General features: G+C 45.5%; 1 protein-coding gene across 6 annotated transcripts in view; it reads right to left on the reverse strand.

Annotated features, from left to right (window-relative positions):
- Positions 1-25,027, reverse strand: part of KIF9 (kinesin family member 9) — a 483,408-nt gene that overhangs the window by 219,582 nt on the left and 238,799 nt on the right. For all 6 annotated transcript variants that reach the window (XM_069210940.1, XM_069210938.1, XM_069210939.1 and 3 more), the window contains one exon: positions 14,877-15,077. In XM_069210940.1, the coding sequence (XP_069067041.1) occupies positions 14,877-15,077 (201 nt within the window). The remainder of the gene's footprint in view (positions 1-14,876; positions 15,078-25,027) is intronic.

Raw genomic sequence — 25,027 nt, forward strand, 5'->3', positions numbered from 1 at the left:
TCTGCATATCACACCTTCTTGGACAATCCAGCCTGATGAAAATAACTTGGGCCCGGTCTTCCAAGATCTTTCTCAGAACAAGAGGAATCAAGGGTATTATAGAAAACGTGTAGTGAAGAGGAAAATTTCACCTCAACTGAAGTGCATTCCAGAAGGCGCCTTGCAGCGGATGCTGGAGAGTGCTAAACTTTGGGCAATGCATATTGCAGTGAGAGGCAACAAGTCAACTTAAAGAATGCCACACTGGGCAAAGATGCTCTGAACTACCTCTAGGTGGAGGTGCCACTTGTGTTCGGGAGATGACCCCAACAGAGGCTATAAGCTCTGTAGTACAGCAGAGCTGCCAGAAGATTTGCTAGTAGTCAAACTTTGTGCTGATAAGCCAAGGCTAGAGTTGCAGGACTTTCCAATAGAGAAGCTGCGACCCCACTCTCCCCTGTATTATCTGTCAAGATCTGGACCAATTGACTGTGAAGGGAAGGAAGCAAGACCTTGACTGCCAACAGAATCACCCTCAGTTTGAGCACAATGATATGTAAGAGAAGTCTCTAATATCCAGTCGCTCCAGATGAGCACTCCTCCGTAGGGAGGTGGCATCCATCACCACCTTCGCCACGGCTGGTGGGGGCTGGAAGAACATCTTTGCCACCAGGTTCTCTTCCACACATCACCAGCCTAGATCCACTGAAGTGTCCCTGGACATTGTGATAGTGTCCAACAATTCTTCCCTAGGCTGGAACCACTGTCTGGAGGACCCTCAAGTGCCATACTGTACATTTGACAAGGAGGATGCAAGAGGGCAGCAGGCCTAGCAGGCATAGGACTGTCAGGACTGGAATCAGAGCCGTTCCGTGAAACAACTAAACCATGGGTTAAACATCTCAAATCCAAATCTTTTCAGCATGTGGAAAGGCTGTAAGACCAGGGTCTCCAATCCTTTCTGTAGTGAGAGCAAATTTTAGTCCTTGAAAACCCTCCTGAGCTACAGCCTAAAATACCTGAGGGTGTTCAAAAAGGGCACATAAATTCCAAATAACTTAAACACTGCCTCTAGAATGCCCCAGTCAAGCTTTGGTGAACATGTAGCATTCATGCACCATTGGCTCTAGAGCAAATGTTAACTTGAGGAGACCCCAAGGATCAGTCCATTGTTTATGAATCACACTGAGAGGTGAGAGAATAATTTAGACCTATGCTCTCTTTGTCATGCAATAGATAACACTGCCCTCAATTTGAGATTTAGGGTACGAAGGACCATTATCAATTATACATTTTGGGAAGTCCTTGCAGACTTCATAGGTATCTACAATGGCACACAACATAACTCCTGTACGGACTGCTTTAAGAAGCCAGGAAGGACAGAACAAAATAAAGGAGGAGAGGAAGAAATAAAAAGAAAATGGAAAAAAAGTGAGGAAGGAGAAAAGGGAGCAAAAGACACTGAGAGGAAGAATATATGGAAAGGAAGAAGAAATGAGAGGAAGAAGAAAAGAAAGGAAGAGATCAAGTAAGCCAGTGAAAGAGAGAAAGAGAAAAGATACAAGAAGAGAAAAGCAGAGTGGAAGAAAGGGGAGTGAATGAGAGACACAGAAAGGAAAGGTGAGAGAGAGAGAGAGAATGGTCCTGAGGGATCTTGAAAAACAGAAGGAAAAAGATGTGAAAACAAAAAAGAAGAAAGGAGAAGAAAAAAAGATGCAGACAATCGAAAAAAACAAAAAAGAGAGAATAAGAGAAAAAACACTAGAGAAGGCAGAATACCAAAGAGAAAGAAGAAAAAAGAAGAAAATGGAAAAGAAGGGAGGAAAAAGAGACAGAAGCTAAACAACGGAGAAAAAGAAATCAAGGAGAGAAGGAAAAAAGGAGCAAAGAAAGGAACAGAAAATGTGAAAATAGAAGAAGACATAAAAAGAACGGAAAAAAAGATAAAATAAGGAAACATCAAGTCTGATGGAAAAATGAGAGGAGGAAAGATAAAAGGAAAGACAAAATGAGACCAAGACAAGTACAAGTCAAGAATGAAAGAGATGACGAAAAAAGTCAAATAAAGAAGAATAAAGAAAGAAGTTAAGAAAAAAAAAATACTAGGAAAGAAAAAAACAGAGTGAAAGAAACAGAAACCCATGAAAGGAAAGAAAGGATTGGGGAATGAAAGAGGGGAAAAAAGAAAGTAAGAAAGAAACAGAAAGGAGAGAAAACGGAAAGATGTAGAGAAAGAAAGGAGAAGAGGAAACAAAAAAGTTAAAGGAACAAGACAAGAAATTGAAAAAGACTGGAGTCATATAAAAAGGAAACAAGAGAAGTTGAGAAATAGCTGAGAATGGAAGAAGAAACAAAGAGATAGGAGGGAAAATGGGAAGAATAAAGAAAGAAATGGAGAAAGGAGAGCGAAAGGAAGCAGAAGAAAAAAAGAAAGCACTAGCAAAACAGAGAATGGAGAAGAAAAGGAGAAAAAGAACCAAAGACACAGCAAAAGAAGGAAGCCACTAGCAAGAGGAAGAAGATGAAAGAAAAGAAACAAAAAATGAACGTTTCAGAAGAGATTGGGCTACATGTTTCTGCTTTTTCAGATTCCTAGGCCACACAGAAAGAATTGCACTGTCTTTTAAAGTGCTGCCATAGCATCTGGGCAGCTGCACATTATCAAATCAGCTGACAGTTAATTATCGTGTGAGAGCTACCCAGAGGCAGCCTAAGAACTACTGCTAACTTGAGATTGACCTGTCATAGACTCCTTCTCTAAGGGATGTGCGTCCAGTACTGCTTCTACTAACAGGAGGTGCTGACAGGGCTTCAAGTGACATTTTGGCACACTGATTGAAAACCCCACGTCAAACAGAAAGGATTCTGTTGACTGCAAATGGCACAAAACCATCCCTGGAGACTTTGGGCCCAATTTAAATAGGGGAGTAAATTACTCCATGGCCCTGGTGGAGGTCCTGATTGATAAAGTTTAAAATGCCTGTCAGGCCGGCGGACATTTCAACCATTGACAGGAACATCTGTCATGGCGGTTCCTGCCAAGGTATTGTAACTTTGCCATATGGCCCAGTCAGACATAACAGAGCCGTATGGCAAAGTTTTTTTTTTTTTCTCCAAAAACAAAACTCCAAAGTGGGATTTTGTGTTTGAAAATAATAAAAAAAATGCCCCAATGGAAGTCATCTCTCATGGCAAGTGGAGAATGTCACAGTTCATTGCCCTTTAGACTACGGTTTTCCTGGTGGTGACAGGTAGTAAAACTGACTTGCATATCCAGCCATCGAAATTAGGTGGGCGGGCATACAGGTCAACATCCGATGGCCCTTACTCCGGCGGGCCTTCGATGGGGTGTAACCACGGCGGACACAAAGTAGTCTCCACCATGGTTACACCAATGGTCTTCCCATATTTCTGAGGATGGACCATTATGCTGGCAAAAAGAGTACTGTGTTGCCATTGAGAAAGAGTATCCTTTACGCCAATATTTAAATCGTGCCATTGGTCGGTTCATGTGTTGAGCCCAGCACTCAAGACTTGGAGGAACACCATCCTTCCAGGCTTTGGGTAAGTCTCTTATTGACAACCATGCCCAGATTGATTAGAGCCAGCACATATCTGTTGGCTCGAGGTTACGTGTAGAAGAGAAACCATGGAGTCTTTGCTAAGCTTTTTATTAGTTGTTACACTGTGTGTGGAGGACCCTTTTCCAGGACAGCTGTCACTCTGCGTATGACCATGTTGTGGGTATAAAGTCCCCAACATCTCCGTGACATCAAAGACATATGGAGATTGTATCCTTCCATCAACTCCCCACAGCTTTTTACATGTCAGGTATACCCTGTGTAGAAATTTGAGTTGAATTTTTTTTTAACTGCGGGGTGATAGCCACTTCTTTTGGGGACATTTTGTCTTTTTGCCACTCATCGTTAGGAAATGCTCCCACCTCTTTTTCTCAAGACACCTGAGCCTCTCAAATGTATCCTGGGTATTCAGAACCAGGAACTTGTAAAGTGTGGAAATCTTATATTTTTCCATATCTTCTATCAATAATTTAGCTGCCAAGGTGCTAAAATCTGAAACTTCTGTGAGATTATTAATTTGTCAGGAGAAGGCATGGCTGAACTGGAGTTACTTGAAGAATTGATGCTATGTAGGTGATGTGTTTCCTGCATTTCTGCAAATGCTCACATATCAGCCCCTATCATGACATCTCCCAGTTTAGAGATGCCTATGTTATTCCATATCCAAAAGCCCTGAAAGGCGCTAACCACATTTAGCCTAAAACCATAAATTTATTAGACCAGCCATTGACACGTATTTTGTCCCACCAGAGTGTTGGAGGACTACTCTAGTCGACAGAGATAATCAGGAGACTACATAACCCTCATATAAGCAGTGTAAGGGGCCCGTGTTGCATAGGACCCATCACTCTTGTGCATCAAACATTTTTGAGGCATATTTAGACACCCATTAATGATTAACAGGTGTTCTGCCCTTTGATATGCTTGGATGTTTGTAGGCCCGATTCCACTATGATACTCTGAGTCTCAACATTTATCTACACCTATTCGTGAGCAGTATCCATCCCACACAAAATTCTGAATCATAGAGTTCAAACGGGCAAGGAGTTCCTTATATTACATGGATCACTCTGCCATATATTCAGTCTCTATTGTGAATATCAGAGGCACGCATGGACATCCCCAACCTCTGTCTCTACATATAGGAAAAATCTCTGTGTGATATTCTTGTACTCATATTCTGGTAAGCAGGTTGGTATATGAAGAGCGTGGCTTATATGCCTCCCAGAGCATTACCTGCAAACCTAAAGAGGCCTGGTTCAATGAACAGCAGCCGTCTGATTCTTTTACAACGGCCGTCAAGCAATCACCAAGCAGTAAGGCACCAGTTGTTTTTGCACACCGCTACACAGCTTCCAGTGTAATTTTTATTGGCGAGTGGTCTGGGAGTCCACTGGCCAATAGTTGGACCCCAGACGTTTCTCCAAGGTGCGTTTTAGCTAAGAGGAGTTAGTGTAGTCTTGAGAAGCTCTTATGCCTCCCAGAGTAGAATGTATAACTCTTTTGGTTAGACTGAGAGTAAAAGCTATGCCGTACATCTCTTAGGTTTAGTGCCACCATAAATTTAGTTTGGGGAGTAAGATTTTACTGAGGTATAGCCGTGATCTCTGGTCAGTCGCGTTCTGGGGACACAACTCCATTAAGGTCTCCCCCAAAAATGAACCACCACCCTGGTAATTGTGAAAGGAACAAGGCTATACCTTTCAGGAAGGTCAGAGTGAGATGTGTACACCTGTTCACAATAGACATAGGACTGCATGATTGTGACAGCATTGTATCTACCCCTCTCATCTCTCCATGTTCCAGTGATTGTCAATGCTTCTTTTTTTTAATTAGGATTTCTATCCATGTGCGCCTATAAAGAATCCAGCATGTAGTACAATGTAGTACAGGCCATGTGCGCCTGTAACGGGCCTGTAAAAGCGAAATCGTGGCAGCCACACCAGCATGCGCAGATGCCATCCCTTCATGCGCTGCAGAAATTAATCGAGGTCTCTCAATCTTATTCGGTAACTCACGTACACCAACGCCTGGAATATTAACAACAGCATTTAGTGCACTACTCAAGCAGTAACTATATTTAGAAGGGAATCCTTTAGGAAATGGCGTGCCATCAGCCGTAGCTTTTATGGCAGCCGAAATCTCTATGTCTGGTTTTGAACTCGAACGAGTTACCGCGGCTACAGTAGCGATAGCCACTGCCGACTTTGCAGCCTCATCAGCCAAAGTATTCCCAGCAACGTGTATTCCAACGCGCTGGTGTCCAAGTGTATGTACAACATGGACTTTAGGAAGCGTCTCTTTCAGACCCGCAACCTTACCCCACAACAATTTATGTTTAATGGTGTTGTCTTTAGAATCTCTGAACCCATTCATTTTCCAATAATGCAGATATTCATTGAAGGATTGCACACAGTAGTAGGAGTCACAGACTAGCAAGGTCAATATCGCCGGCTCTGCATGCTCCAACGCTAACAAAAGAGCTTTGAGCTCAGCCAGCTGCGCCATGCAATCTCCCAAGGTTTTAGTATAAGTATGTCGGGGGCAGAAAACTCCCCCCTCCATAGTCCCGCTCACCACCGCACAAGCAGCAGAATACTGTTGTTTAGTCCCAACCGCCGGTTGCGCAGAGCCATCGGTATACATGACCACTTCATATTGGTCAATAGGTAATGTGCCAGCAGGAACCGGGTACTCTATTTCATATTGAAGAAATTCTTGAGTCTGCAGCTTAGGGTCAAATATGTAATCCACATCAGTGGCCGTCAAAGACGTAGCCCATTGTATCCACCGCGGGTGTAAAGCTTTCGAATTAGGAACACTCGCTTTTGTAACAGCCTCCAAGGCCGGAATTGGGGAAACGACAATAATGCGTTGGCCCTGGGCTAGCGGTCTTTCTTTGATCACAGCCATCTGTACTGCAGTGAGAATTTTCTCAGTCTGTGCAAAACGTTGTTCTGCAGCAGAATACAAGTGGGACTTGTATGCTATCGGGACTGTCTCCCCTTCATTAAAGGTGACATACGTAAATCCAACAGCCCCAGGAATCACCCTGATGACCAAATGAGTTTTATTGTCCCGCGTGTGTAAATGTTTAACCGCTAAGAGATCATTCTGCAGCTCTCGCAGTATGTGTGTATGCTCAATCGTCCAAAATCTACTTGAAAAATTCGGGCGAATCAGTTCATATAAGGGTTTTATACGTGTAGCATAATCAGGAATGTAAGTTCAGCCAAAATTCAGAAACCCCAACAAAGACTGGAGCTTCCGAACCGTATTAGGAGGCTGCAGTAAAGCACATTTCTCCAAAAAATGTGGCGCCAGGCTCTTGCCCTCACTCGATAACTCATATCCCAGGAAAATAACACTGAGGAAGGCAATCTTCGATTTCTTAAAATTAAACTTATAACCAATATCAGCAAAACCCACAACAATGCGCGATACGCGACTGAGATGTTGTAGAATCTCATCGTCCGTCAAATAAATGTCATCAACATATGATAACGCCTCAGGGTCCAACTCGTGCAGAAGTTCAGTCACACGAGCCGAGAACAGTCCTGGGCTATTCTTATACCCCTGAGGTAAACGACAAAACTTTTTCTGAGAGCCAAACGCACTGAAACCGGTATAGTCCCGACTTTCGGGTGCTATATTCTGGCAGAAAAATCCATTTGAGATATCCAAGGTTGTTTTGTATTTTTTACGCACTATATTATTCATAAGCGCAGCGCTATGTGAATTCTGTATAGCATATGTGCGTGTATGACTATTCAAATGTCTGTAATCCACCACTATCCTATAGGAATGGTCCGGTTTAGCAACCGGAAATAAGGGATTATTCATCGGCGAGACACAAGGCTCAATCACACCTTGGTACTCCTATTGTGTAAGAATTTTCCGAACCAATGCCCTTGCTTCAAATTTAATAGGATATTGCGGCTGTGGCTGAGGTTCTCCTTTAATGGGAATGACATGATAAGGTGATTGTTTATCCCACCCCACATTATTTCTATATAGGGCGGGGGCTTGTGCTAGAGCCCATGATTTACCATATGACTCCGCTAGTTCTCTCGGAACAAGTGGTGAAAAGGAAGGCGCAATAACCTCCTCCCCAACTGGACAGTCGCGAACAAAGTCAGGTGGCTAATCTTGTTCGGCCAACAGGACAGCATATGATTTCACCATATGGTCCCAAAAGATGGCGTGTACAACGCGGTCAATGTCCCCTTCTAATCGTAGAGTCACAAGATATACTTGATCAGGATCAGAGACTCGCATATCCGCCGTCTCGACTTGTATGAAGTCATCAGTTGCTTTCGCCTCCAGATGCTCTAGAAGACTCCGGCGAACTATTGTGACCTCTGCCGCGCTGTCTAACAGCGCTAACGCCCATGTCTTGTTCGTCAAGAGAACTCTCTTCTTGAGCGGCATGTCTAACTGAGACTGCTGCCACTTTCTTCTTTTTAAACTGCTGTTTTTGTTGCAGCGGTTTCTCTTCTTGTTTAATAGAAACCTCCGCTGAGCGTTGTGAATCCTGTCTCGGTTTCACGTACTCCGTCCTCCGCTCTGACCGCCCACCTCTCTCACTTCTTTTCTCCGAGGAGTCCTGAAAGGAACGAGATTGGCGCGTATCAGTATATTGATATCTATCAGGCGTCTTCAAAGTATCCCTATTCCTGAGATTATACTTATTTTGTGGGGTCTCCGGTTGCGGAGACTGCCCACCATCTTTCTTAGGTGTTTGCTGTTTCTTATCCCAGCGCTTTTTCGCACCCTCAGGTTGCTGTTGCTTAGAATTATCCTTATTATTTTTACCCTGCAATTGTGGTTTCTGCGGTCGAGCCCCTAGGCTATCACGACCAATACTAGAATATGTTTCAGCTATTATTCTCGGAAGTTCCCGCTCCTGATTAATCTGCGGAACGTCCCGAAGACGCATTCGCACTGCTAGTGCTACAGCCTCCCCCTTGAGATTACTCAAAATAATAGAAGAAACCGCGTCAAAATTACCCATCAATTGCATGCCTAAATCCAAGGCAGGGGCAGCCCTATATTCATCCTGAATTTGTTTAAGCACCTCCGGCAAATTAGCCAAAGTCGGTGTACCGTGTGCTGTAGTATAGAGAGCGGCAAACACCGTGCCCCAAGTATTACAAAGATCCACCGTAGGAACCATCCCATACGGCAAACACATCGTCAAAATTCTATGCTTATCCTGAGGTCCCGTATGGGGAAATACTGCTTCCAGCGTATTAATTTTTTGCGCCAGTCAAAATGGAGTCTCCTCACGTTTAGCCGGTACCTTGCCCATTACAGAGTGTACAGTGGCCGGATTTATTCCCGGCACCACCGCATGTGGATGAGCTGGAGCAGCACGCGCTGCATTAGTATTTAATGTCTGCATCACAAACTGAACTAATCGTCTGTACGTTGCAGTTAATTCCACATATAAACGACGCACTTCAGCCACTGCCACATTTGCCACTCCAGGATATGGTGTATATGTAGCCAATAAAGGCCAGGTCGGACCATCATTACTCAACGGACCTAACCCTACTGGTGTTACTGAATGTGGGAGGGCGCCATCAAGCCAATTATGGTGTTCTTGATAAGATAAAGGTATTTCTAAGTATGCATAAGCCCTGTATTGTCCAGGGACATTCGCAACAGTATATTCGTGAAAAGTATTTGTACCCCCATCAGCTGCTGGAAATACGACCCAAGAATAAAAAAGTTCTGTTCTATAGGCTGCATGGGCGTCCACCACAAAAGTGACCGGACCCCCCTGGACCGTCAGTCCATGTGCTATCAGATGACCCGTGAGCGGAAATCGCATATTAAGCGGTATATTTACTACAACTGGATTCGCCATTAGTATAACAATAATAGCTCTAGGACAGAGAAGGCACACCAATATCGGGGTATTTCCTTTCAAAGTTCAAGCTTGAACAACCAACCACTAAGTAATAGGATGTACCCAACCTGTGGTGGCGGAAACCCTCAGCCCCACGGACGTCTCCGCATACGGAACCGAGGAGTCAAAATATATACGAGACCGAGAGAGTCAGTCGGACCCAAACATTAGAGCCAGACCAAACGTTGGCGGCGCCATGTCGCGTGGGCTCTCATTATCCTAAATGAGACTACTGGATTTCTAGGCAGCAGGATCGATAACGGTGTGGGGGACTGAGTCTGACCCACGTGTAAGGAACTCTGTCACCCTAAATCCGGTTGTTGCTCCGGCTAACTAGCAGTGCCTCATTTCTCCCACAGGGAAGAAATGATTGGGCAGCCGAGCGCATGACATCTTTGGAACTTCTCAGGGAAGTCGTGGTCACTCAGATCCAAACCAACTCTCTCATTCACTATATGGTCTCATATACAAATGACAAAGACAGTATAAGTTTTATATAATGTTTTAATAAAACGACTGTATTTTAGATATTAAGGCGTGAGCCGCAATAACCAGAACAATACAACATAGTAGGATTGATATAGTAACCAGGAGAGTAAAACATAGAAATAAAGCTATCATAATTCCTAACCGTTTCTACTCTCCCTCTGCTTGTTCTATTTAGAGCACAGCATGTTAAGCTTTCAGCTTGCCTTTCTGTATCACTAGGGAGACGGACACACTCATACCTGAGCAAAGGCCTGTGATCTGGTTCAGCATCTGCAACGAGGCAGTCAGCGTCTAGTTGTGGTTCCCTGGTCGGAATCTCCCTCTTCCATGTATTGGGACAAGGAAGTGATTTTATAACTAACATGTCATCGTGATCACAAAATGTTCCTACGCAGGAATGGCAAGTCTAGACTCCTACCACGTCTATCGGCAATGTACCAGACTGTGTCCTTGACTAAAGCACAGAGTGAATATGTTATGAAGAACTCCAGTGCTGAAGTAGGCAAAACAGTGTGATATGAATAAAAAACAACACCGTAGAACTGGCTATTCTGTAAAATAACAGTACGAAGCATAATAGAAAGCATTTAGAGCAAAGTGCACAGAGGCTCTAAGCTGTTAGCAAATGAATAAAATATATTTAGGGCAAAGTGCACAGAGGCCTAAGGCCTGAAGCTAATGCGCAAAATATACGTAAAACTGACCACACTACACCACCACCCTGGTAATTGTGAAAGGAACAAGGCTATACCTTTCAGGAAGGTCAGAGTGAGATGTGTACACCTGTTCACAATAGACATAGGACTGCATGATTGTGACAGCAATGTATCTACCCTCTCATCTCTCCATGTTCCAGTGATTGTGAATGCTTCTTTTTTTTTAATTAGGATTTCTATCCATGTGCGCCTATAAAGAATCCAGCATGTAGTACAATGGAAAACCCCTGCTGTGCTAAAGAGGTGCACCTTAAGCCCATCAGGTGTGTCTCCTGGAGCAGGAGGATGTCAGCATTGTATCTTTTGGAAGCCATATGTACAGCAGCACATTTTATTTTATTGAGCAGGCCATTTATATTCTATGTCACTATCAATGGTAAAGCCTGTAAGGTCTCATCTGTGACCTGGCTCAAGATGTCTCTTATGGCGTGGCAGGCAATTGAGAGCACCAGACAGGTGCTAGAGGCACACATTGGTGAAGCAGCTTCGACAACATCCTGCTGAGATGAATTCTGCAAGCTGGTCAACATTTTGATAATGTCATGAAGCCATCTTCATGGCCTGCCAGGTGGTGGAGGGGCTCCTGATATCAACAGGGGCGATTACCGCCAGAAGCCACTACCCCTGTCAGCTCGGTAAGTGCCCACCTGCCCCACCATTGTAAGGGGGCCAAGCCACCCCTTCAAACCACATCTCCACCAAGTAGGTATTAGACCCCAGTGGAAGGTCTATCCCATTGGCATCCGGTTGCACCTCAACAGGTTCACTGCTGCACCACTGCCCAGGGACCCTAGACTAGATGACAGTAGCATTCGTTCATTGACACTGATAATCAGAGCAGGGGTGCCAGGGAATCCAGCAGAAATCACAATCTGCTGTTCAGGTAGCATATGTGGCAGAATTTCATAGGATTATTGGGGGTAAAACAGAGCACTAGAGAACTGCATCCACCATGTTGGCTTCAAACCCATGTCCCCCCAGGATGACCTTTGAGCATGTTTCTCCCTATAATGTTGTTCCTCATAGAGACACACAGCCTCTCTAATTAATCTTTGAGTCATAGTTCTGGCATCATGAGGAGGTTGCTCAGAGCTGAGTGGCTGTATCCTCAGTACAGAAGCTGCTGTGGATGGTAGTGGGACTGCAAGCGGTGCTGGGTGCGGGAGTCAGGCCTGCATGGTAAGTAGTGTCAAAGCCAGAGTCAGCACCAAAGGTAGGACCGGAGCAAGAAGAGGGTGAATGGCACCAAGAGAAGCCCTACTGGTGGAAGTCCATATAACATCTCTATTAGTTCCATGGGACCAAAGCACTCCTGAACATCTCAAACATGGCATTCAAGAATAATGCCGGAATCTTCCTTGGAGTAGTAAACTCTACGTGAGGAAATCCGGAGGGGTTGGTTGGCACGTGCAGCGCAGGGTTGAAAGAAGGGAAAATCTTCACAAATTCTGACTCCAACTCTTTGGGATCGGATATCATTAAGGGGACTTTTCTCGCTTGTCTTCATCATGTATTCTCTTCTCCTTATGTTTATGACTCCATTCCCTTGATATTAAGCCGGGTGACCCCAGTGAACTCAAGTGAGGCAAGGATCACTGTTTGCTCTGGCAATCATTCTTGTCCCTGACCATGATAAGCTTAGCCTTATGCTGTTTTATGGGCTTGGGATGCATACTTTGGCAGAACTTGCAAGAAATGGAGTTGTGATCAAAGCCAAGACACCAAAGTCAGATGTTGTTCTCGGGAGCTTCTTGGTCCTTTAGATGCAGGGTAGTCCTCTGAGGCTTCAGAGGTTGCTGGACCCTGTTGGATGCGTCGCTGTTGCAGTTTTCTTCGAAGTAGGGAGACAGGCCGGTGGGGCTGGGGCCAAATCAGTTGTCGTCTGCGTCTTCACTGCAGGGCTTCAGGTCAGCACTCCTTCTTCTTCTTTAGGTTGCAGGAATCTATCTTCCTAGGTTCTGGGAGCCCCTAAATACTCAATTTAGGGATGTGTTTAGGTCTGGGAGGGCAGTAGCCAATGGCTACTGGCCCTGAGGGTGGCTACACCCTCTTTGTGCCTCCTCCCTGTGGGGAGGGGGGCACATCCCTAATCCTATTGGGGGAATCCTCCATCTGCAAGATGGAGGATTTCTAAAAATAAGAATCACCTCAGCTCAGGACACCTTAGGGGCTGTCCTGACTGGGGAGTGACTCCTCCTTGTTTTCCTCATTATCTCCTTCAGCCTTGCAGCCAAAAGTGGGGGCAGTGGCCGGAGGGGCGGGCATCTCCACTAGCTGGGATGCCCTGTGGCGCCGTAACAAAGGGGGTGAGCCTTTGAGGCTCACCGCCAGGTGTTACAGTTCCTGCAGGGGGAGGTGAGAAGCACCTCCACCCAGTACAGGCTTTGTTCCTGGCCACAGAGTGACAAAGGCACTCTCCCCATGTGGCCAGCAACATGTCTGGTGTGTGGCAGGCTGGCAAAAACTAGTCAGCCCACACTGGAAGTCGGGTATGTTTTCAGGGGGCATCTCTAAGATGCCCTCTGGGTATATTTCACAATAAAGTGTACACTGGCATCAGTGTGCATTTATTGTGCTGAGAAGTTTGATACCAAACTTCACAGTTTTCAGTGTAGCCATTATGGTGCTGTGGAATTCATGTATGACAGACTCCCAGACCATATACTCTTATGGCTACCCTGCACTTACAATGTCTAAGGTTTTGCTTAGACACTGTAGGGGCATAGTGCTCATGCACCTATGCCCTCACCTGTGGTATAGTGCACCCTGCCTTAGGGCTGTAAGGCCTGCTAGAGGGGTGACTTATCTATGCCACAGGCAGTGTGATGTTGGCATGGCACTCAGAGGGGAGTGCCATGTCGACTTAGTCATTTTCTCCCCACCAGCACACACAAGCTGGCAAGCAGTGTGTATGTGCTGAGTGAGGGGTCCCCAGGGTGGCATAAGACATGCTGCAGCACTTAGAGACCTTCCCTAGCATCAGGGCCCTTGGTACCAGGGGTACCAGTTACAAGGGACTTACCTGGATGCCAGGGTTGTGCCAATTGTGGAGACAAAGGTACAGTTTAGGGAAAAAACACTGGTGCTGGGGCCTGGTTAGCAGGGTCCCAGCACACTTTCAAATCATAACTTGGCATCAGCAAAGGCAAAAAGTCAGGGGGTAACCATGCCAAGGAGGCATTTCCTTACAGATGGTCATTGATCAACATTAGGCCTTCACAGTCTCTGCAAGGTTTACATCTGTTTGAGGACAGATATTCTCACTGCACCATAAGTTTCAAGAATAAAAATTATCTGAAGAACTCGTAGCCGAATTGTGAAAGAGCAAGCTCTGGGTCTGCATCAAATAAGCAGAAAGAAGACAAATTAGGTCTGTACGTCAGTTGGGTACGGTATGGCTTTGGTGATGTCGCAATGACGGAGTTTCTAGTGTCTATGTAGAGTCAGCACACCCTACCAGCATGGAAGACTATGGAAAAGATTCTGCATCCAGTTTGGCACATGGGATCTTGAAAAGGTGAGGAATCTGCAGGTCTACGTCTACATCAGAATACTCTTTATAAAAGTAAAATAGCGTGTGGGTGGAGTGTTGGGAGATGGGAAATTCTGCCACCGGATGTAACACCAACAAATCCATGTCCATCTTTGCAACTATACAAGCAGAGTCAATCTACAATTACCTTAAAGAAGGTTATGTATTACATATTACACAAATTCCAGAGTAAGCCTTGTGTAAGCCTGTAACAGGAGGGGCTGCATTGAAAGTACAGGGCTACTATTTTACAGAGAGCCTGCTTCTCTACCCCCAAACGTCTGGTGCCTAAAAAGCAAACACCCTGGGGGTTTTCCCAGAGTGGACACATTTTCTCACATAGTTCAAAACGCTCTGATGTGGCCTAAGTTTCTAAGCTACAGATGGGGAAAATCGGAAGGCATTATCTCTTCTAATTTCATGTTTTCAACTTCACCTGTTCTCTCCTAGGCATCAGTTTCCTGATCAGCCAGGCCAGAACTGAGTGCATCTTGGCCTATTTAGTTTATCATATTAACTCATGAAATACCCACCTCAATCATTCATAATGCAAAGTAATCATTTAAGCTTAGATCTTGCATGAGTTTAAGTTGTTTAGTGCAGTATTAAGCAATAACCCAATAGACATGAATGCAGAAATAAAATACAAATGCCTCTTTCCTCACCTTGGACGTGTGACTTCCACTTTAGGTGGTGATTCGGACTGTTGGGTCTCAACACTCGCTACTTCCTGCTCTCGTGCTAGTACATCTTTGGAATCCATCTCCTTTGCTGATATGGTTAATAAGTTAGTTTTAGATGGGGAGGTAACTTCTGGCTCTTTTGGCGGAGCAGGGCTCGCAGGAGCTTCTTTCTTAGCAACAGGGCTAGAATGAATAGAACACTGTCACTCAGAATTCAACTGATGGTAGGTTATTTGCAGGCAGAGTGTGTTAATAGAGTAAAGCTTGTTGTCAATACAGAACCCGTGTAACCTAAGCATAGTTTCAGCACCTGAGGTTCATATTTTAGAAGCCCTGCTTTTACAAAGCATTTACGTTAAAGCAACATATTCCAATCGTCTGACTATAATTCTGGTTGTGAAAAAAGCTGGTTATGCCAGCACAGATTTTCTAATTATCTTGCAGCCTCAAAATACCTTACTGGACTGTGTGAAGAGGATGAAATGTAGAGGTGAAAATGTTCTGCACATTCTGTAACCTAAGTTATGATGTACCTAGTGTTCCCTCTGCAGATTCTTTATCTTTCAACTTGCCCAGGTTCCAGAAGAGGGTAAAGGAAACCTTTTATTCTTGCAGTCGGGGTTCATCACTTACCTCTGATGTCATAGAATACTCAGAGAAGCTGGGTGCCAACCAACTTGTTATCCCATGCTGTAAATGATGACACTTTGTGAGTGCCCTTCAGTTAACAGATATTTATTTTATTTTAAAATATAAGGAATGCACGGGAAGAAGGAAGGTCGGAAAATAGGAAACCAGCCAAATAAATACAGTATCTATCACAACAAACGGGTAGCCATTACAATTCCATCTTTAGATTCTATCTGAATGACTTCCTGGTAATACCAAAACCTATTTGAATAGAGGACTTGAAATAATTCCAAGATAAAACCTCACTTGAAGTTAAGTTAGACCACAAATCTTCGAAAAAAACCTATCTACCGTCCCCTAGAGAAGGCAGGTCGTTGCATCTTGGTTTCTTGTGCATTCCCAAAAATTACCTACAGAAGTAATGTTGTTGGCTGCCTCACAGCACGCCTGAATACAAGCATGATAAAAATAAATATTTTCTGTTTCCCCACGCCAGTACTTTTGAGGTTTCATTTATAGACAGTTATTTTTTGTCCTTTCAGTATTGATATATTCTTGATAGGCAATAGCTCAGAGATTTTTGCGTTTCAACCATGTGCCATATGCTCTCTGCCTTACAAAAAATAGGAGGCTGCAAGAAAGCGGAAAGTTGCAGACACTAATTGAGGTACAAAAATAATTTAAATAAACTTGGCAGAAAATCCGTTTGTAAACTCAAGTTTGTCTACTTTTTAAAACACACAACGGTCAAGGGGTTGACAGTGCCTTTAACTTACTAATCCTATGGCCAAAGTTATTGGTATTATCATATGCATATAGGTATATGAATGACTTTAGCTGACTTGATTACCAGTTTCAAGTCCCAGATATATAAGAAGAATGCAGGTATTTATTTACTCCTCTCTTCAGCAGCTGAGACTTCTTAGATCTTGAGGAATCGATACTTGTTAGATCTCTTTATAAACTAAGACAGAGCTGCTACATAACCTCTTACAATAAATATTTGCACCCCCACCTTAGTAAAGAAAAAACAGTACAACAGATAATATTTCACACAATAGGTCAAAATGATGTTGATTAAAGAAATATCAACATGTCCACCATTAACTCACATAGACACCTAATTCTGCAACATTTTCCCCAACTAAACGTTCACTGTTTCATAGGCTTGACCTCCCAACCTTATCTTTGCAGCAGCCAAGTGGCGGTTGTTCAGGCACTGGTGAAGCAACATGCCTTCCTCTAACGGTAAGAGGGTAGGAAACAGCAGAATGAGGTTAATGAGAACTGTATACAGCACTCTCTTATTTTCTGAGTCTGTTGAGAATTGTATGCATATTGGGGAAAAAACAGATCAAATGTCCAGTACAACTTATATCAATGCTTCACTACCTGAAATTTTTTTGGAGCAAAACAACAAAACACCAATCCACGTGTGCTGCGTTTTTCCTCCATCTGCCAAATCCCTGCTGCTTCCCCCGCCTGCTCTTCATTGTCCCCATGCCAACAGTCTTTTTTGTAAAAAAAAAATATATATATATTTTATTTTATATTTATTTTTGGGGTGCGGAGAAAGAACTAGCCTATCTTAGAAAAAGCACTACTTTTTTATTTTTTTTAAACTTTTTGATCCATCTTGGATGGATAAACAAAAAAATCGCACCTGAGTCATTTTGTAGGTGTGCATGCTTAATAATGCATGCACGCACACATGCCATCATGCGTACTGTGTCATTGTGCCTATTTTTTGTGCCCATTCTGTACAGCATGGTCAAAAGGCAGTGGCAAAGACAACAGGTCAAAGGGGAGACCTATCGGATTTGCCAGTGCTTGTTCCTATGTTCTTGCTCCCTGCCCTAAAGCCTTGCCTTGGCCTGCGACTGAAGTATGCAAATACATTATTTTGTCTTCGTCATAAAAGTGTTTTCATGAGCAACCTTTCCTTATGAAGCCCTCCAAAGGGTTCCTTCACCTCCAGTGTCTCTGTCCTTTACCTTTCTATTTCCCCCATTTTTCCAGTGTCATCTGTCTTGGTGCTTTCAATACAGAACTGATTCAGGATATTTGGGTAGTTATACATTCTTATTAGTAAAGCCAATCCCAACTAGTGCCTTGAAACAAATTAAATATATGTGAGAGAAGGGCTAAAGAGAGTTAAGAGGCACTGTTGGAGGGTGGTAGTGAGGAGATCTGTGAAGGAGGTTACTGGTGGTAGGGGTACCAAAAACGATTGTTGCACAAGGCATCACCACAGGTAAGCCGGCACTGTGTACACATTTTCATCCCCAGACATGGGGGCAAAGAGAAGACCTGTCCTGTGGGTACCCAAGGACTAAACAGTCTGTCACTATTGCAGAGCTAAGTCACTAGTGGTAAGATTTCCGAGGGTAAGTCTGATTTTTGCCTTTCTTCGTAATGTGCAAGATGTACAAGTTACTTACCTTCGGTAACAATATATCTGGTAGAGACATATTCTAGTTGTAGATTCCTTACCTTGGAATTTTACCCCAGGCATGAGACTGGATCTGGAGATTTTTTCTTCGCGCCATACCCTTGCGCTTCGTTCGCCTCTGCGGGCCTTATTGGCATCGTAGTCACCGTGATGACATCGGGAGTAGTACATAGACGCCTCATCAGTGCAGTGACATCAGTTTCTTTTCACGACTTTCCACGCCAAAGCGCAGAGCCGCGAAGAATACTTAAATTGGTGCGCAAGAGCTACGGCCCTGAATGGGGAAGTCCTGTCCCTAGAAATCAGTTTGCAAGCAGGAAGGATGGGTGGGTTGGTAAGGAATCTGCAAGTAGAATATGTCTCTACCAGATATATCGTTACCGAAAGTAAGTAACTTGTACATCTGTTAGAGACCTCTAATTGCGAATTGCAGATGCCTTACCTTAGAAAAGATACCCAAGCAATGCCATCCTCAGAGGTGGGCTGAGAACCAAGATCATACTGGAAAATCCTGCAGGACCGAATGACCAAAGTAGCCATCCCTAAGGACCTGACAGTCCAGACAGTAATGTTTAGTAAACGAGTGCTGGGATGCCCATGTGGCTGCCAAACAGATATCCAGGGCAGGAACTCCACATGCTAATGCTGTGGAAGCAGCAGTTGCTCTGGTTGAATGAGTGCGCAAGCTCTCAGAGGGTTGCTTCTTTCCAAAGCGTAGCACATTTTGATGCAAATAAGTACCCATCGTGATATGGTACGTTTTTGCACTGCCTTCCCTTTCTTCGCACCTACATATCCAACAAAGTGTTGATTGTCCACCCAGAATTCTTTAGTACTATTGAGTTAGAACGCCAAAGCTCTTCTTAGATGAAGGAGGTGGAGTATATCCTCCTCATGAAAAGGATGTGGAGGTGCGTAAAAAGTAGGCAAAGTGATGGACTAGCCTATATGAAAAGGTGTAACAACTTTGGGAAGGAAGGATGCCTTAGTACATAACATCACTTAGTTGGGGTGCACAGAAAAAATGGGGGTTTTGAAGATAGAGCTTGAAGCTTACTGACTCTGCAAGCAGAAGTGATGACAACAAGAAAAACTGTTTTGAAAGTAAGGAGCCGTAAGGGACGATTGTGCATCGGCTCAAAGGGAGTACACATTAAGTATGTAGGGACAAGATTGAGGTCCCACTGAGGCATGATAAACAGAGTGGGATTAAACAAATTGGTGAGGCCCTTAGGAATCTACTAACAATAGGGGACTTAAAGAGTGAAGGTTGATCAGACACCCTAAGAAAAGCTGAGATAGCCAATAAATAGCCCTTAAGTGTGCCCAAAGCAGAGCCCTGCTGGGCCAAAGAAAGAATGAACAAAAGAACCTCAGAAAGGGGAGCAGAGAGGGGATCAACAGATTTGTTGGTACATCATGCCACAAACTTATGCCAACGACAGGGATATACCGTTTTGGTGGAGGGACGCCTAGCTGCCAAGATTACATCACAGACTTCAAGTGGAAGGTCAAAAGCCGTCAACTGCCGCCACTCATTCTCCACACATGAAGGTGGAGATTGGACAGGTTCGGGTGAAGAACCGTACCCTGATGCTGAGACAGAAGATCCTTCCAAAAGGGCAGTCTGAGTGGAGGATCGGTGGCCATGCTCAATAGCTCTAGATACCATATTCTCCGTGCCCAGTCCAGAGTCACCAAGATAACTTGGGCCCGGTCATTCTTGATCTTCCTGAGAACTCTAGCCAGAAGTGGTATAGGCAGAAAGGCAGAAAGGAGGGTGGAGTTCTACTCTAGACAGAAACCATCTCCGAGCGAGTGCCACCTTGAAAACTCCAATGCGCAAAACAGCTGATATTGCACGTTCTCTGCGGAGGCGAACAGATGTAACCAAGGCTCTCCCCACTGCTGAAAGAGTTCTTGTGCCACCTCCGGATGGAGACGCCATTCGTGATCGCCTATGCATCGACGGCTGAGTTCGTCTGCTCTGGCGTTCAGAGAGCCCACCAGATGTTGAACCACCAGGGGGATGTCCTAATGTGCCAACCATGTCCAGAGGTGTAGCGCCTCTTGACAATGCGTCCAGGACCCTACTCTGCCCTGTTTGTTGCAGTACCACATAGCGGTAGTGTTGTCTGTGAACACTTGCGCTACTTTCCTTTTGAGAGAGGGAAGAAATGCTTTCAACGCAAGCCTGATCGCCCGCAGCTCCAGAATGTTGATATGGAGTCCAGACTCTGCCGGAGACCAGAGGCCCCTGATCTCCACCTCCCACATGTGTCCGCCCCATCCCAGAAGTGACGCGTCCGTCACTACGGATAGATCTGGTTGGGGAAGGGAGAGGGATCTGCTGTTGACCCACTGTCGATTCGAAAGCCACCACTGCAGGTCTTTCGCAGTCTCCTCCGAGAACTGGACCATGTCGGAGAGATTTCCCTGATGCTGCGCCCACTGGAACTTCAGGTCCCACTGTAGAGCCTGCATATGCCATTTGGCATATGTCACTAGCAGGATGCAGGAGGCCATGAGGCCCAGCAGCCTCAGAGTCAGTCTCACAAAACCCAAGATAGAGGCTGAAAGATCAGAATCATAGCCTGAATATCCTGGACTCACTTTTCGGGAGGATAGGCCCAGAACTGCACTGTGTCGTGAATGGCTCCGATAAAAGGGAGCATCTGAGAGGGAGTCAGGTGTGACTTTGGCACGTTTATAGTGACCCCCAGCGTGTGCAGGAGGTTTGCCGTAGTCTGAAGGTGGGAGATGGCTTTCTGGGACAAGTCCGCCTTCAACAGCTAGTCGGCCTGGTTCCAAGGCAGATAGGACCTGGGCCAGGGTGAGCATTTTGAATTTCTCCTTCTTGAGGAAGAGATTGAATGCCTGAAGGTCTAGGATAGGAGGTAAGCCCTTGTCCTTTTTGGGCACCAGAAAGTAGCTGAAATAACAACCACAACCTACTTCTGTAGCAGGGACTCTCGCTATGGCTCCCATGGCCAAGAGAGCCGCGACTTCCTGGCGGAGAAGTGCCAAATTATCCTCCGGGAAACGGCTGAATGATGGAGGCATGGCTGGTGGGGCAGATTCAAAGGGGAGAGAGTAGCCACTGCGAACGATCTGCAAAACCCACCTGTCCGTAGTGATGGATTCCAAGTGGGGCAGGTAATGGCGGATCCTGCCGCCAACTGGACCAGAGTGAGGGGACGGACTAGGAGGGTTTGAAGGCTGCAGCAGGGCCAGGGGTGGACTGGAAAGACCTCTGGTTCCCTGTCCCACGACCATGTGGGGTTCTGCATCCCCAGTCATGAAGCGGCTGAACAGCATGGACGGCATGGTGGCTGGGAAAGGGACATGCCAGGAAGTCTCTTCCTTGGCCATGAAAGGTGCGAAAGGCAGACTGTTGGGGACGAGGGGCAGTGGAAAGGCCAAGGGACATGCCGTAACCCAGGAGTCCTTGAACCTCTTCAACGCCGAGTCCGCCTTGTCTCCAAAGAGATGGGAGCCATCAAAGGGCATGTCCATAAGAGTCTGTTGGACATCCCCTGAGAAACCAGATGTACGTAACCAGGCATGGCACTTCAAGGCCACCTTTGTCGCAACCGATCTACCAAGAGAGTCGGTCGTGCCCAACGCCCATTAGATATTGAACTTTGCCACGTCTCTTCATCGGTGACAGCTTGGGAGACAATAGCACGGGCCTCCTCCGGTATCCACGGCAGAATCTGTGTGACTGTATCCCATTGAGAGTGAGTATAACGGCCCAAAAGGCATGTGGTATTCACCAACCGCAGCACAAGACTGGAGGAAGAAAACATCTTCTTCCCAAATTGTTCCAGCCTCTTTGATTCCCGATCCGGGGGTGCGGAAGGGAATGTGCCTGGATGACAAGGCTCTCAGGCGTGGGGTGTTGGGACAGGAATTTAGGGGTCGTTTGGAGCGGGCCGATGGCGGCGTTCGATTGTCCTGTTCACAGGAGCCCCTGTGTTGGGTCTGGACCACCTACCCAAAAGGACATCGGTGAGGGCTTCATTGAATGGAAGGGGCTCAGATGTGCAGGCCCCTGGTTGAAGCATCTCTGTCAGGAGATTAGACCTGACGTGAACAGTAGGCAGCTCAAGGCAGAGGACCTCAGCCACCCTACTGACCACCATGGAATGAGTTGCTCCTTCTGCCCTAGCCACGGTAGGAGGAGACAGCATGCCAGCATCTGGAGAGGTATCCAGACTACTTGCCTCGCCCAACTCCTGTGCCCAGGCCAAGTTAGGGTCATCCTTGTATTCATAAGGGTCCAGGGACCACTCCAATCTTTCCCCAGATTTGAACCAATAGGAATAAGGGTCGGATTCCAGCCTGTGGTGAATAGGCCCCATCGAAGAAGGAGACGTCGTCGGGGATCAGGATCGGGTCAACATCGATGGTGGGCACCACCGACGTCGGGAGCGTCCACAATTGAACTGGGTCCAGGGAAAGTTTCTATGGTACGACCGGCACCGGTGCAGATCCGAGAGCGGATCTGGAGGGGACTTCGGTGGCCGGAGCTGCCAGCACAGAACCTGAAGGCCCCCAAACCAAACCCCGTGGAATTCGGACAGCCCAAAAATGAGGCGCATGGCCTAATAAAATTCCTTTAATTGGGGAGGGGTTGCCCCGGCTCCCGGAAACTCGGGGAGGCGCAGAGCGGACCCAAAAGCAGGCTCCGAAGACAGAGGCCTCGAGCATCCATGCTCCTCCCATGTTGCATCAGCCGAGTGACAGGGTGAAGTCGAAGGATGATGGTATTTCTTCGACTTCTTCCTTTTCTTACCTTGACCCAAAGAATTCGAAGAAGATAAGTGGTGGTGGCTCCGTGACCCGTCTCGAGACCTTCCACTCGAGCAAGGCCGGGACCGATGCGAAGTTGAGCACCGGCCCGCCATAAACTTGAGGGACCGTTTCCTCAAGGCCTTCGGGTGCATGGCCTGGCACTCGGAGCACGACTTCGGGTCGTGGTCGCGCATCAGGCACCACAAACAGACCCGATGCAGATCTGTCACTGACATCATGCAGTGACAGTCCTCACATGGTTTGAAGCCGGTCTTCAGGGACATCCCTCGATGCACCAAAAACCTCATAAAAAGTCAACAACAGAGTTGCAGTTGGTCAAAAAGAGACCAAGGGTAGCTCTCTCCAGATCAGCACGTGGAGCAGAAAGAAAAGAACTGGCGTCACTGCGCTGAGGCAGCGTCTATGTACTGCTCCCGACGTCATCACGGAGACTACGACACCAACAACTCCTGCTGAGTCAGACAACGCCACCTATCGATGCGCAAAGGGCATTGCTGAAAAAGAAATCTACGGATCCAGTCTGACGCCTAGGGGAAAATTCTAAGGTAAGGAATCTGCAACTAGAAGTCTCTATCAGATGTAGAAGACAGAAGAACTCGTGGAACTTAAACTTCCTAGCTCCTTGCAAACAGAAAGTGGGTGATGTGTTGTGGGTCACAACTGAGAGGGCTACCAACCCCGGTGGGTGGGACATTATAAGCACCACCTCATGAACAACTGCGCTTGCTCAATTCAGAGCCAAGTGGCTGTATTGGTGTGCCTGCACTGTCTAAAGTGCATTCATTTAACCCAATATTTCTCCGAGTTAGTATATGATTTTGCAACATCAGAGCTCGGAAACCAAAAGAGGCCAACTCTGTGCACTGTTTCCAGTCTGTGCCTTATAAAAATTGTGTCTAACTGGTAGAAATATTGTGTTAAATAAATACATATTACACAGTGCAAGTGCAGCTGTTCATGATATGGCCCCAGGAGCAATGGTGCACACTTCCCAAGAAACTACCTGAGACCTAAGCTTAAGATAAGCTTAACCAACAGACCGGTTGAGAAACTGCCTGTTACTCAATGTGCAGCTAATCTTCAGGTGGGAACATAGAAGGGATGGATATCACATCCACTTACAGATCCTGTTGCTAAGTGCAACTTGCACTGGGTGACCACCAGGAAGGGGCGAGGTATCCAACCTAAATGAGAGGAGAAATAATTAACTACTCATTATTTTGTGAGGCATTAGAGCCAGAATGAGAATAAACAAATAATATATATTTTTCATGGATGAGACAGAGAATTATCTGTTGACTCTGCTACTCTGGAGAGCTCTAGTATATAGTAAGTTGAACTGGCTGTGTCAGAGGCCCCATGCAATGCAAATAAATATCTTAGTATGGCACCTAGTCAGCTGAGTGGTTTTAAAGGGGTCCTGGATCCCTTATATGATGGACCTGAGGGAGTAAGTGTCACAGATATGGCAAACTAATGCACGAAAAAGTGGATTATTAGTTGAAGTGGGTGGTAGTCCTTTTAAAGTAAAGATGACATTATTCCTCATTAGGTCAAGCTAGGACTTAGTCATTTGAACCTGAGCTCAACTCTTGGTAGCTGTAGCACAGAGCAAACAGGATTAACGTAGGAAGTCGAAAATCTTCTGTCACGTGTCATGAGGCCTGTGCATGGACTCACTATAATTATGCCTCACTTCTTGGCACTCTAGAAATCACAATGTCTTTGCCTTGCATTGTTGTACATTGCATATTTTTTCTTTTGTGCTACTGTTTTGAACCACTGAAACACACTGTAACTTCACTTGCTGTGCAGCCACTTTCCTGGGATTCTATCTGTACATTCACCGACTGCTCAGTGTTTATTTTTAGAGAGGAGGATTCTAGCAAAGCTGACACATCTGAGGAACAGATGCCCTCCGGAGCATGCAGCCTGTGTAAACTGGGTTTACACTTCCCTTTGAGGATCACTTCCCTATGCAAACAGCAGTATGGGGTATTCCACTCCCAGAGATCATAAGCAAAAATAATAGCCTTCCTGTGCATACAATTAAAGGGGTAGACTCGGGCCACCAGATTTGCATTATAGTGGCACTATTTGTGTTATACAGCTTTCTAACTGCTATTCTGATTTTTTAAAATAATTATTGCCAGTATTTTAATCACATCTAATTTGCTTCATAATAGACTATGTTAGTTGCAATAAATAAATTGTGTACTTTCATTGTGCCTTA

This window comes from Pleurodeles waltl, chromosome 10 (genome assembly GCF_031143425.1).
Source record: "Pleurodeles waltl isolate 20211129_DDA chromosome 10, aPleWal1.hap1.20221129, whole genome shotgun sequence".
NCBI classification, from domain to species: Eukaryota; Metazoa; Chordata; class Amphibia; order Caudata; family Salamandridae; genus Pleurodeles; species Pleurodeles waltl.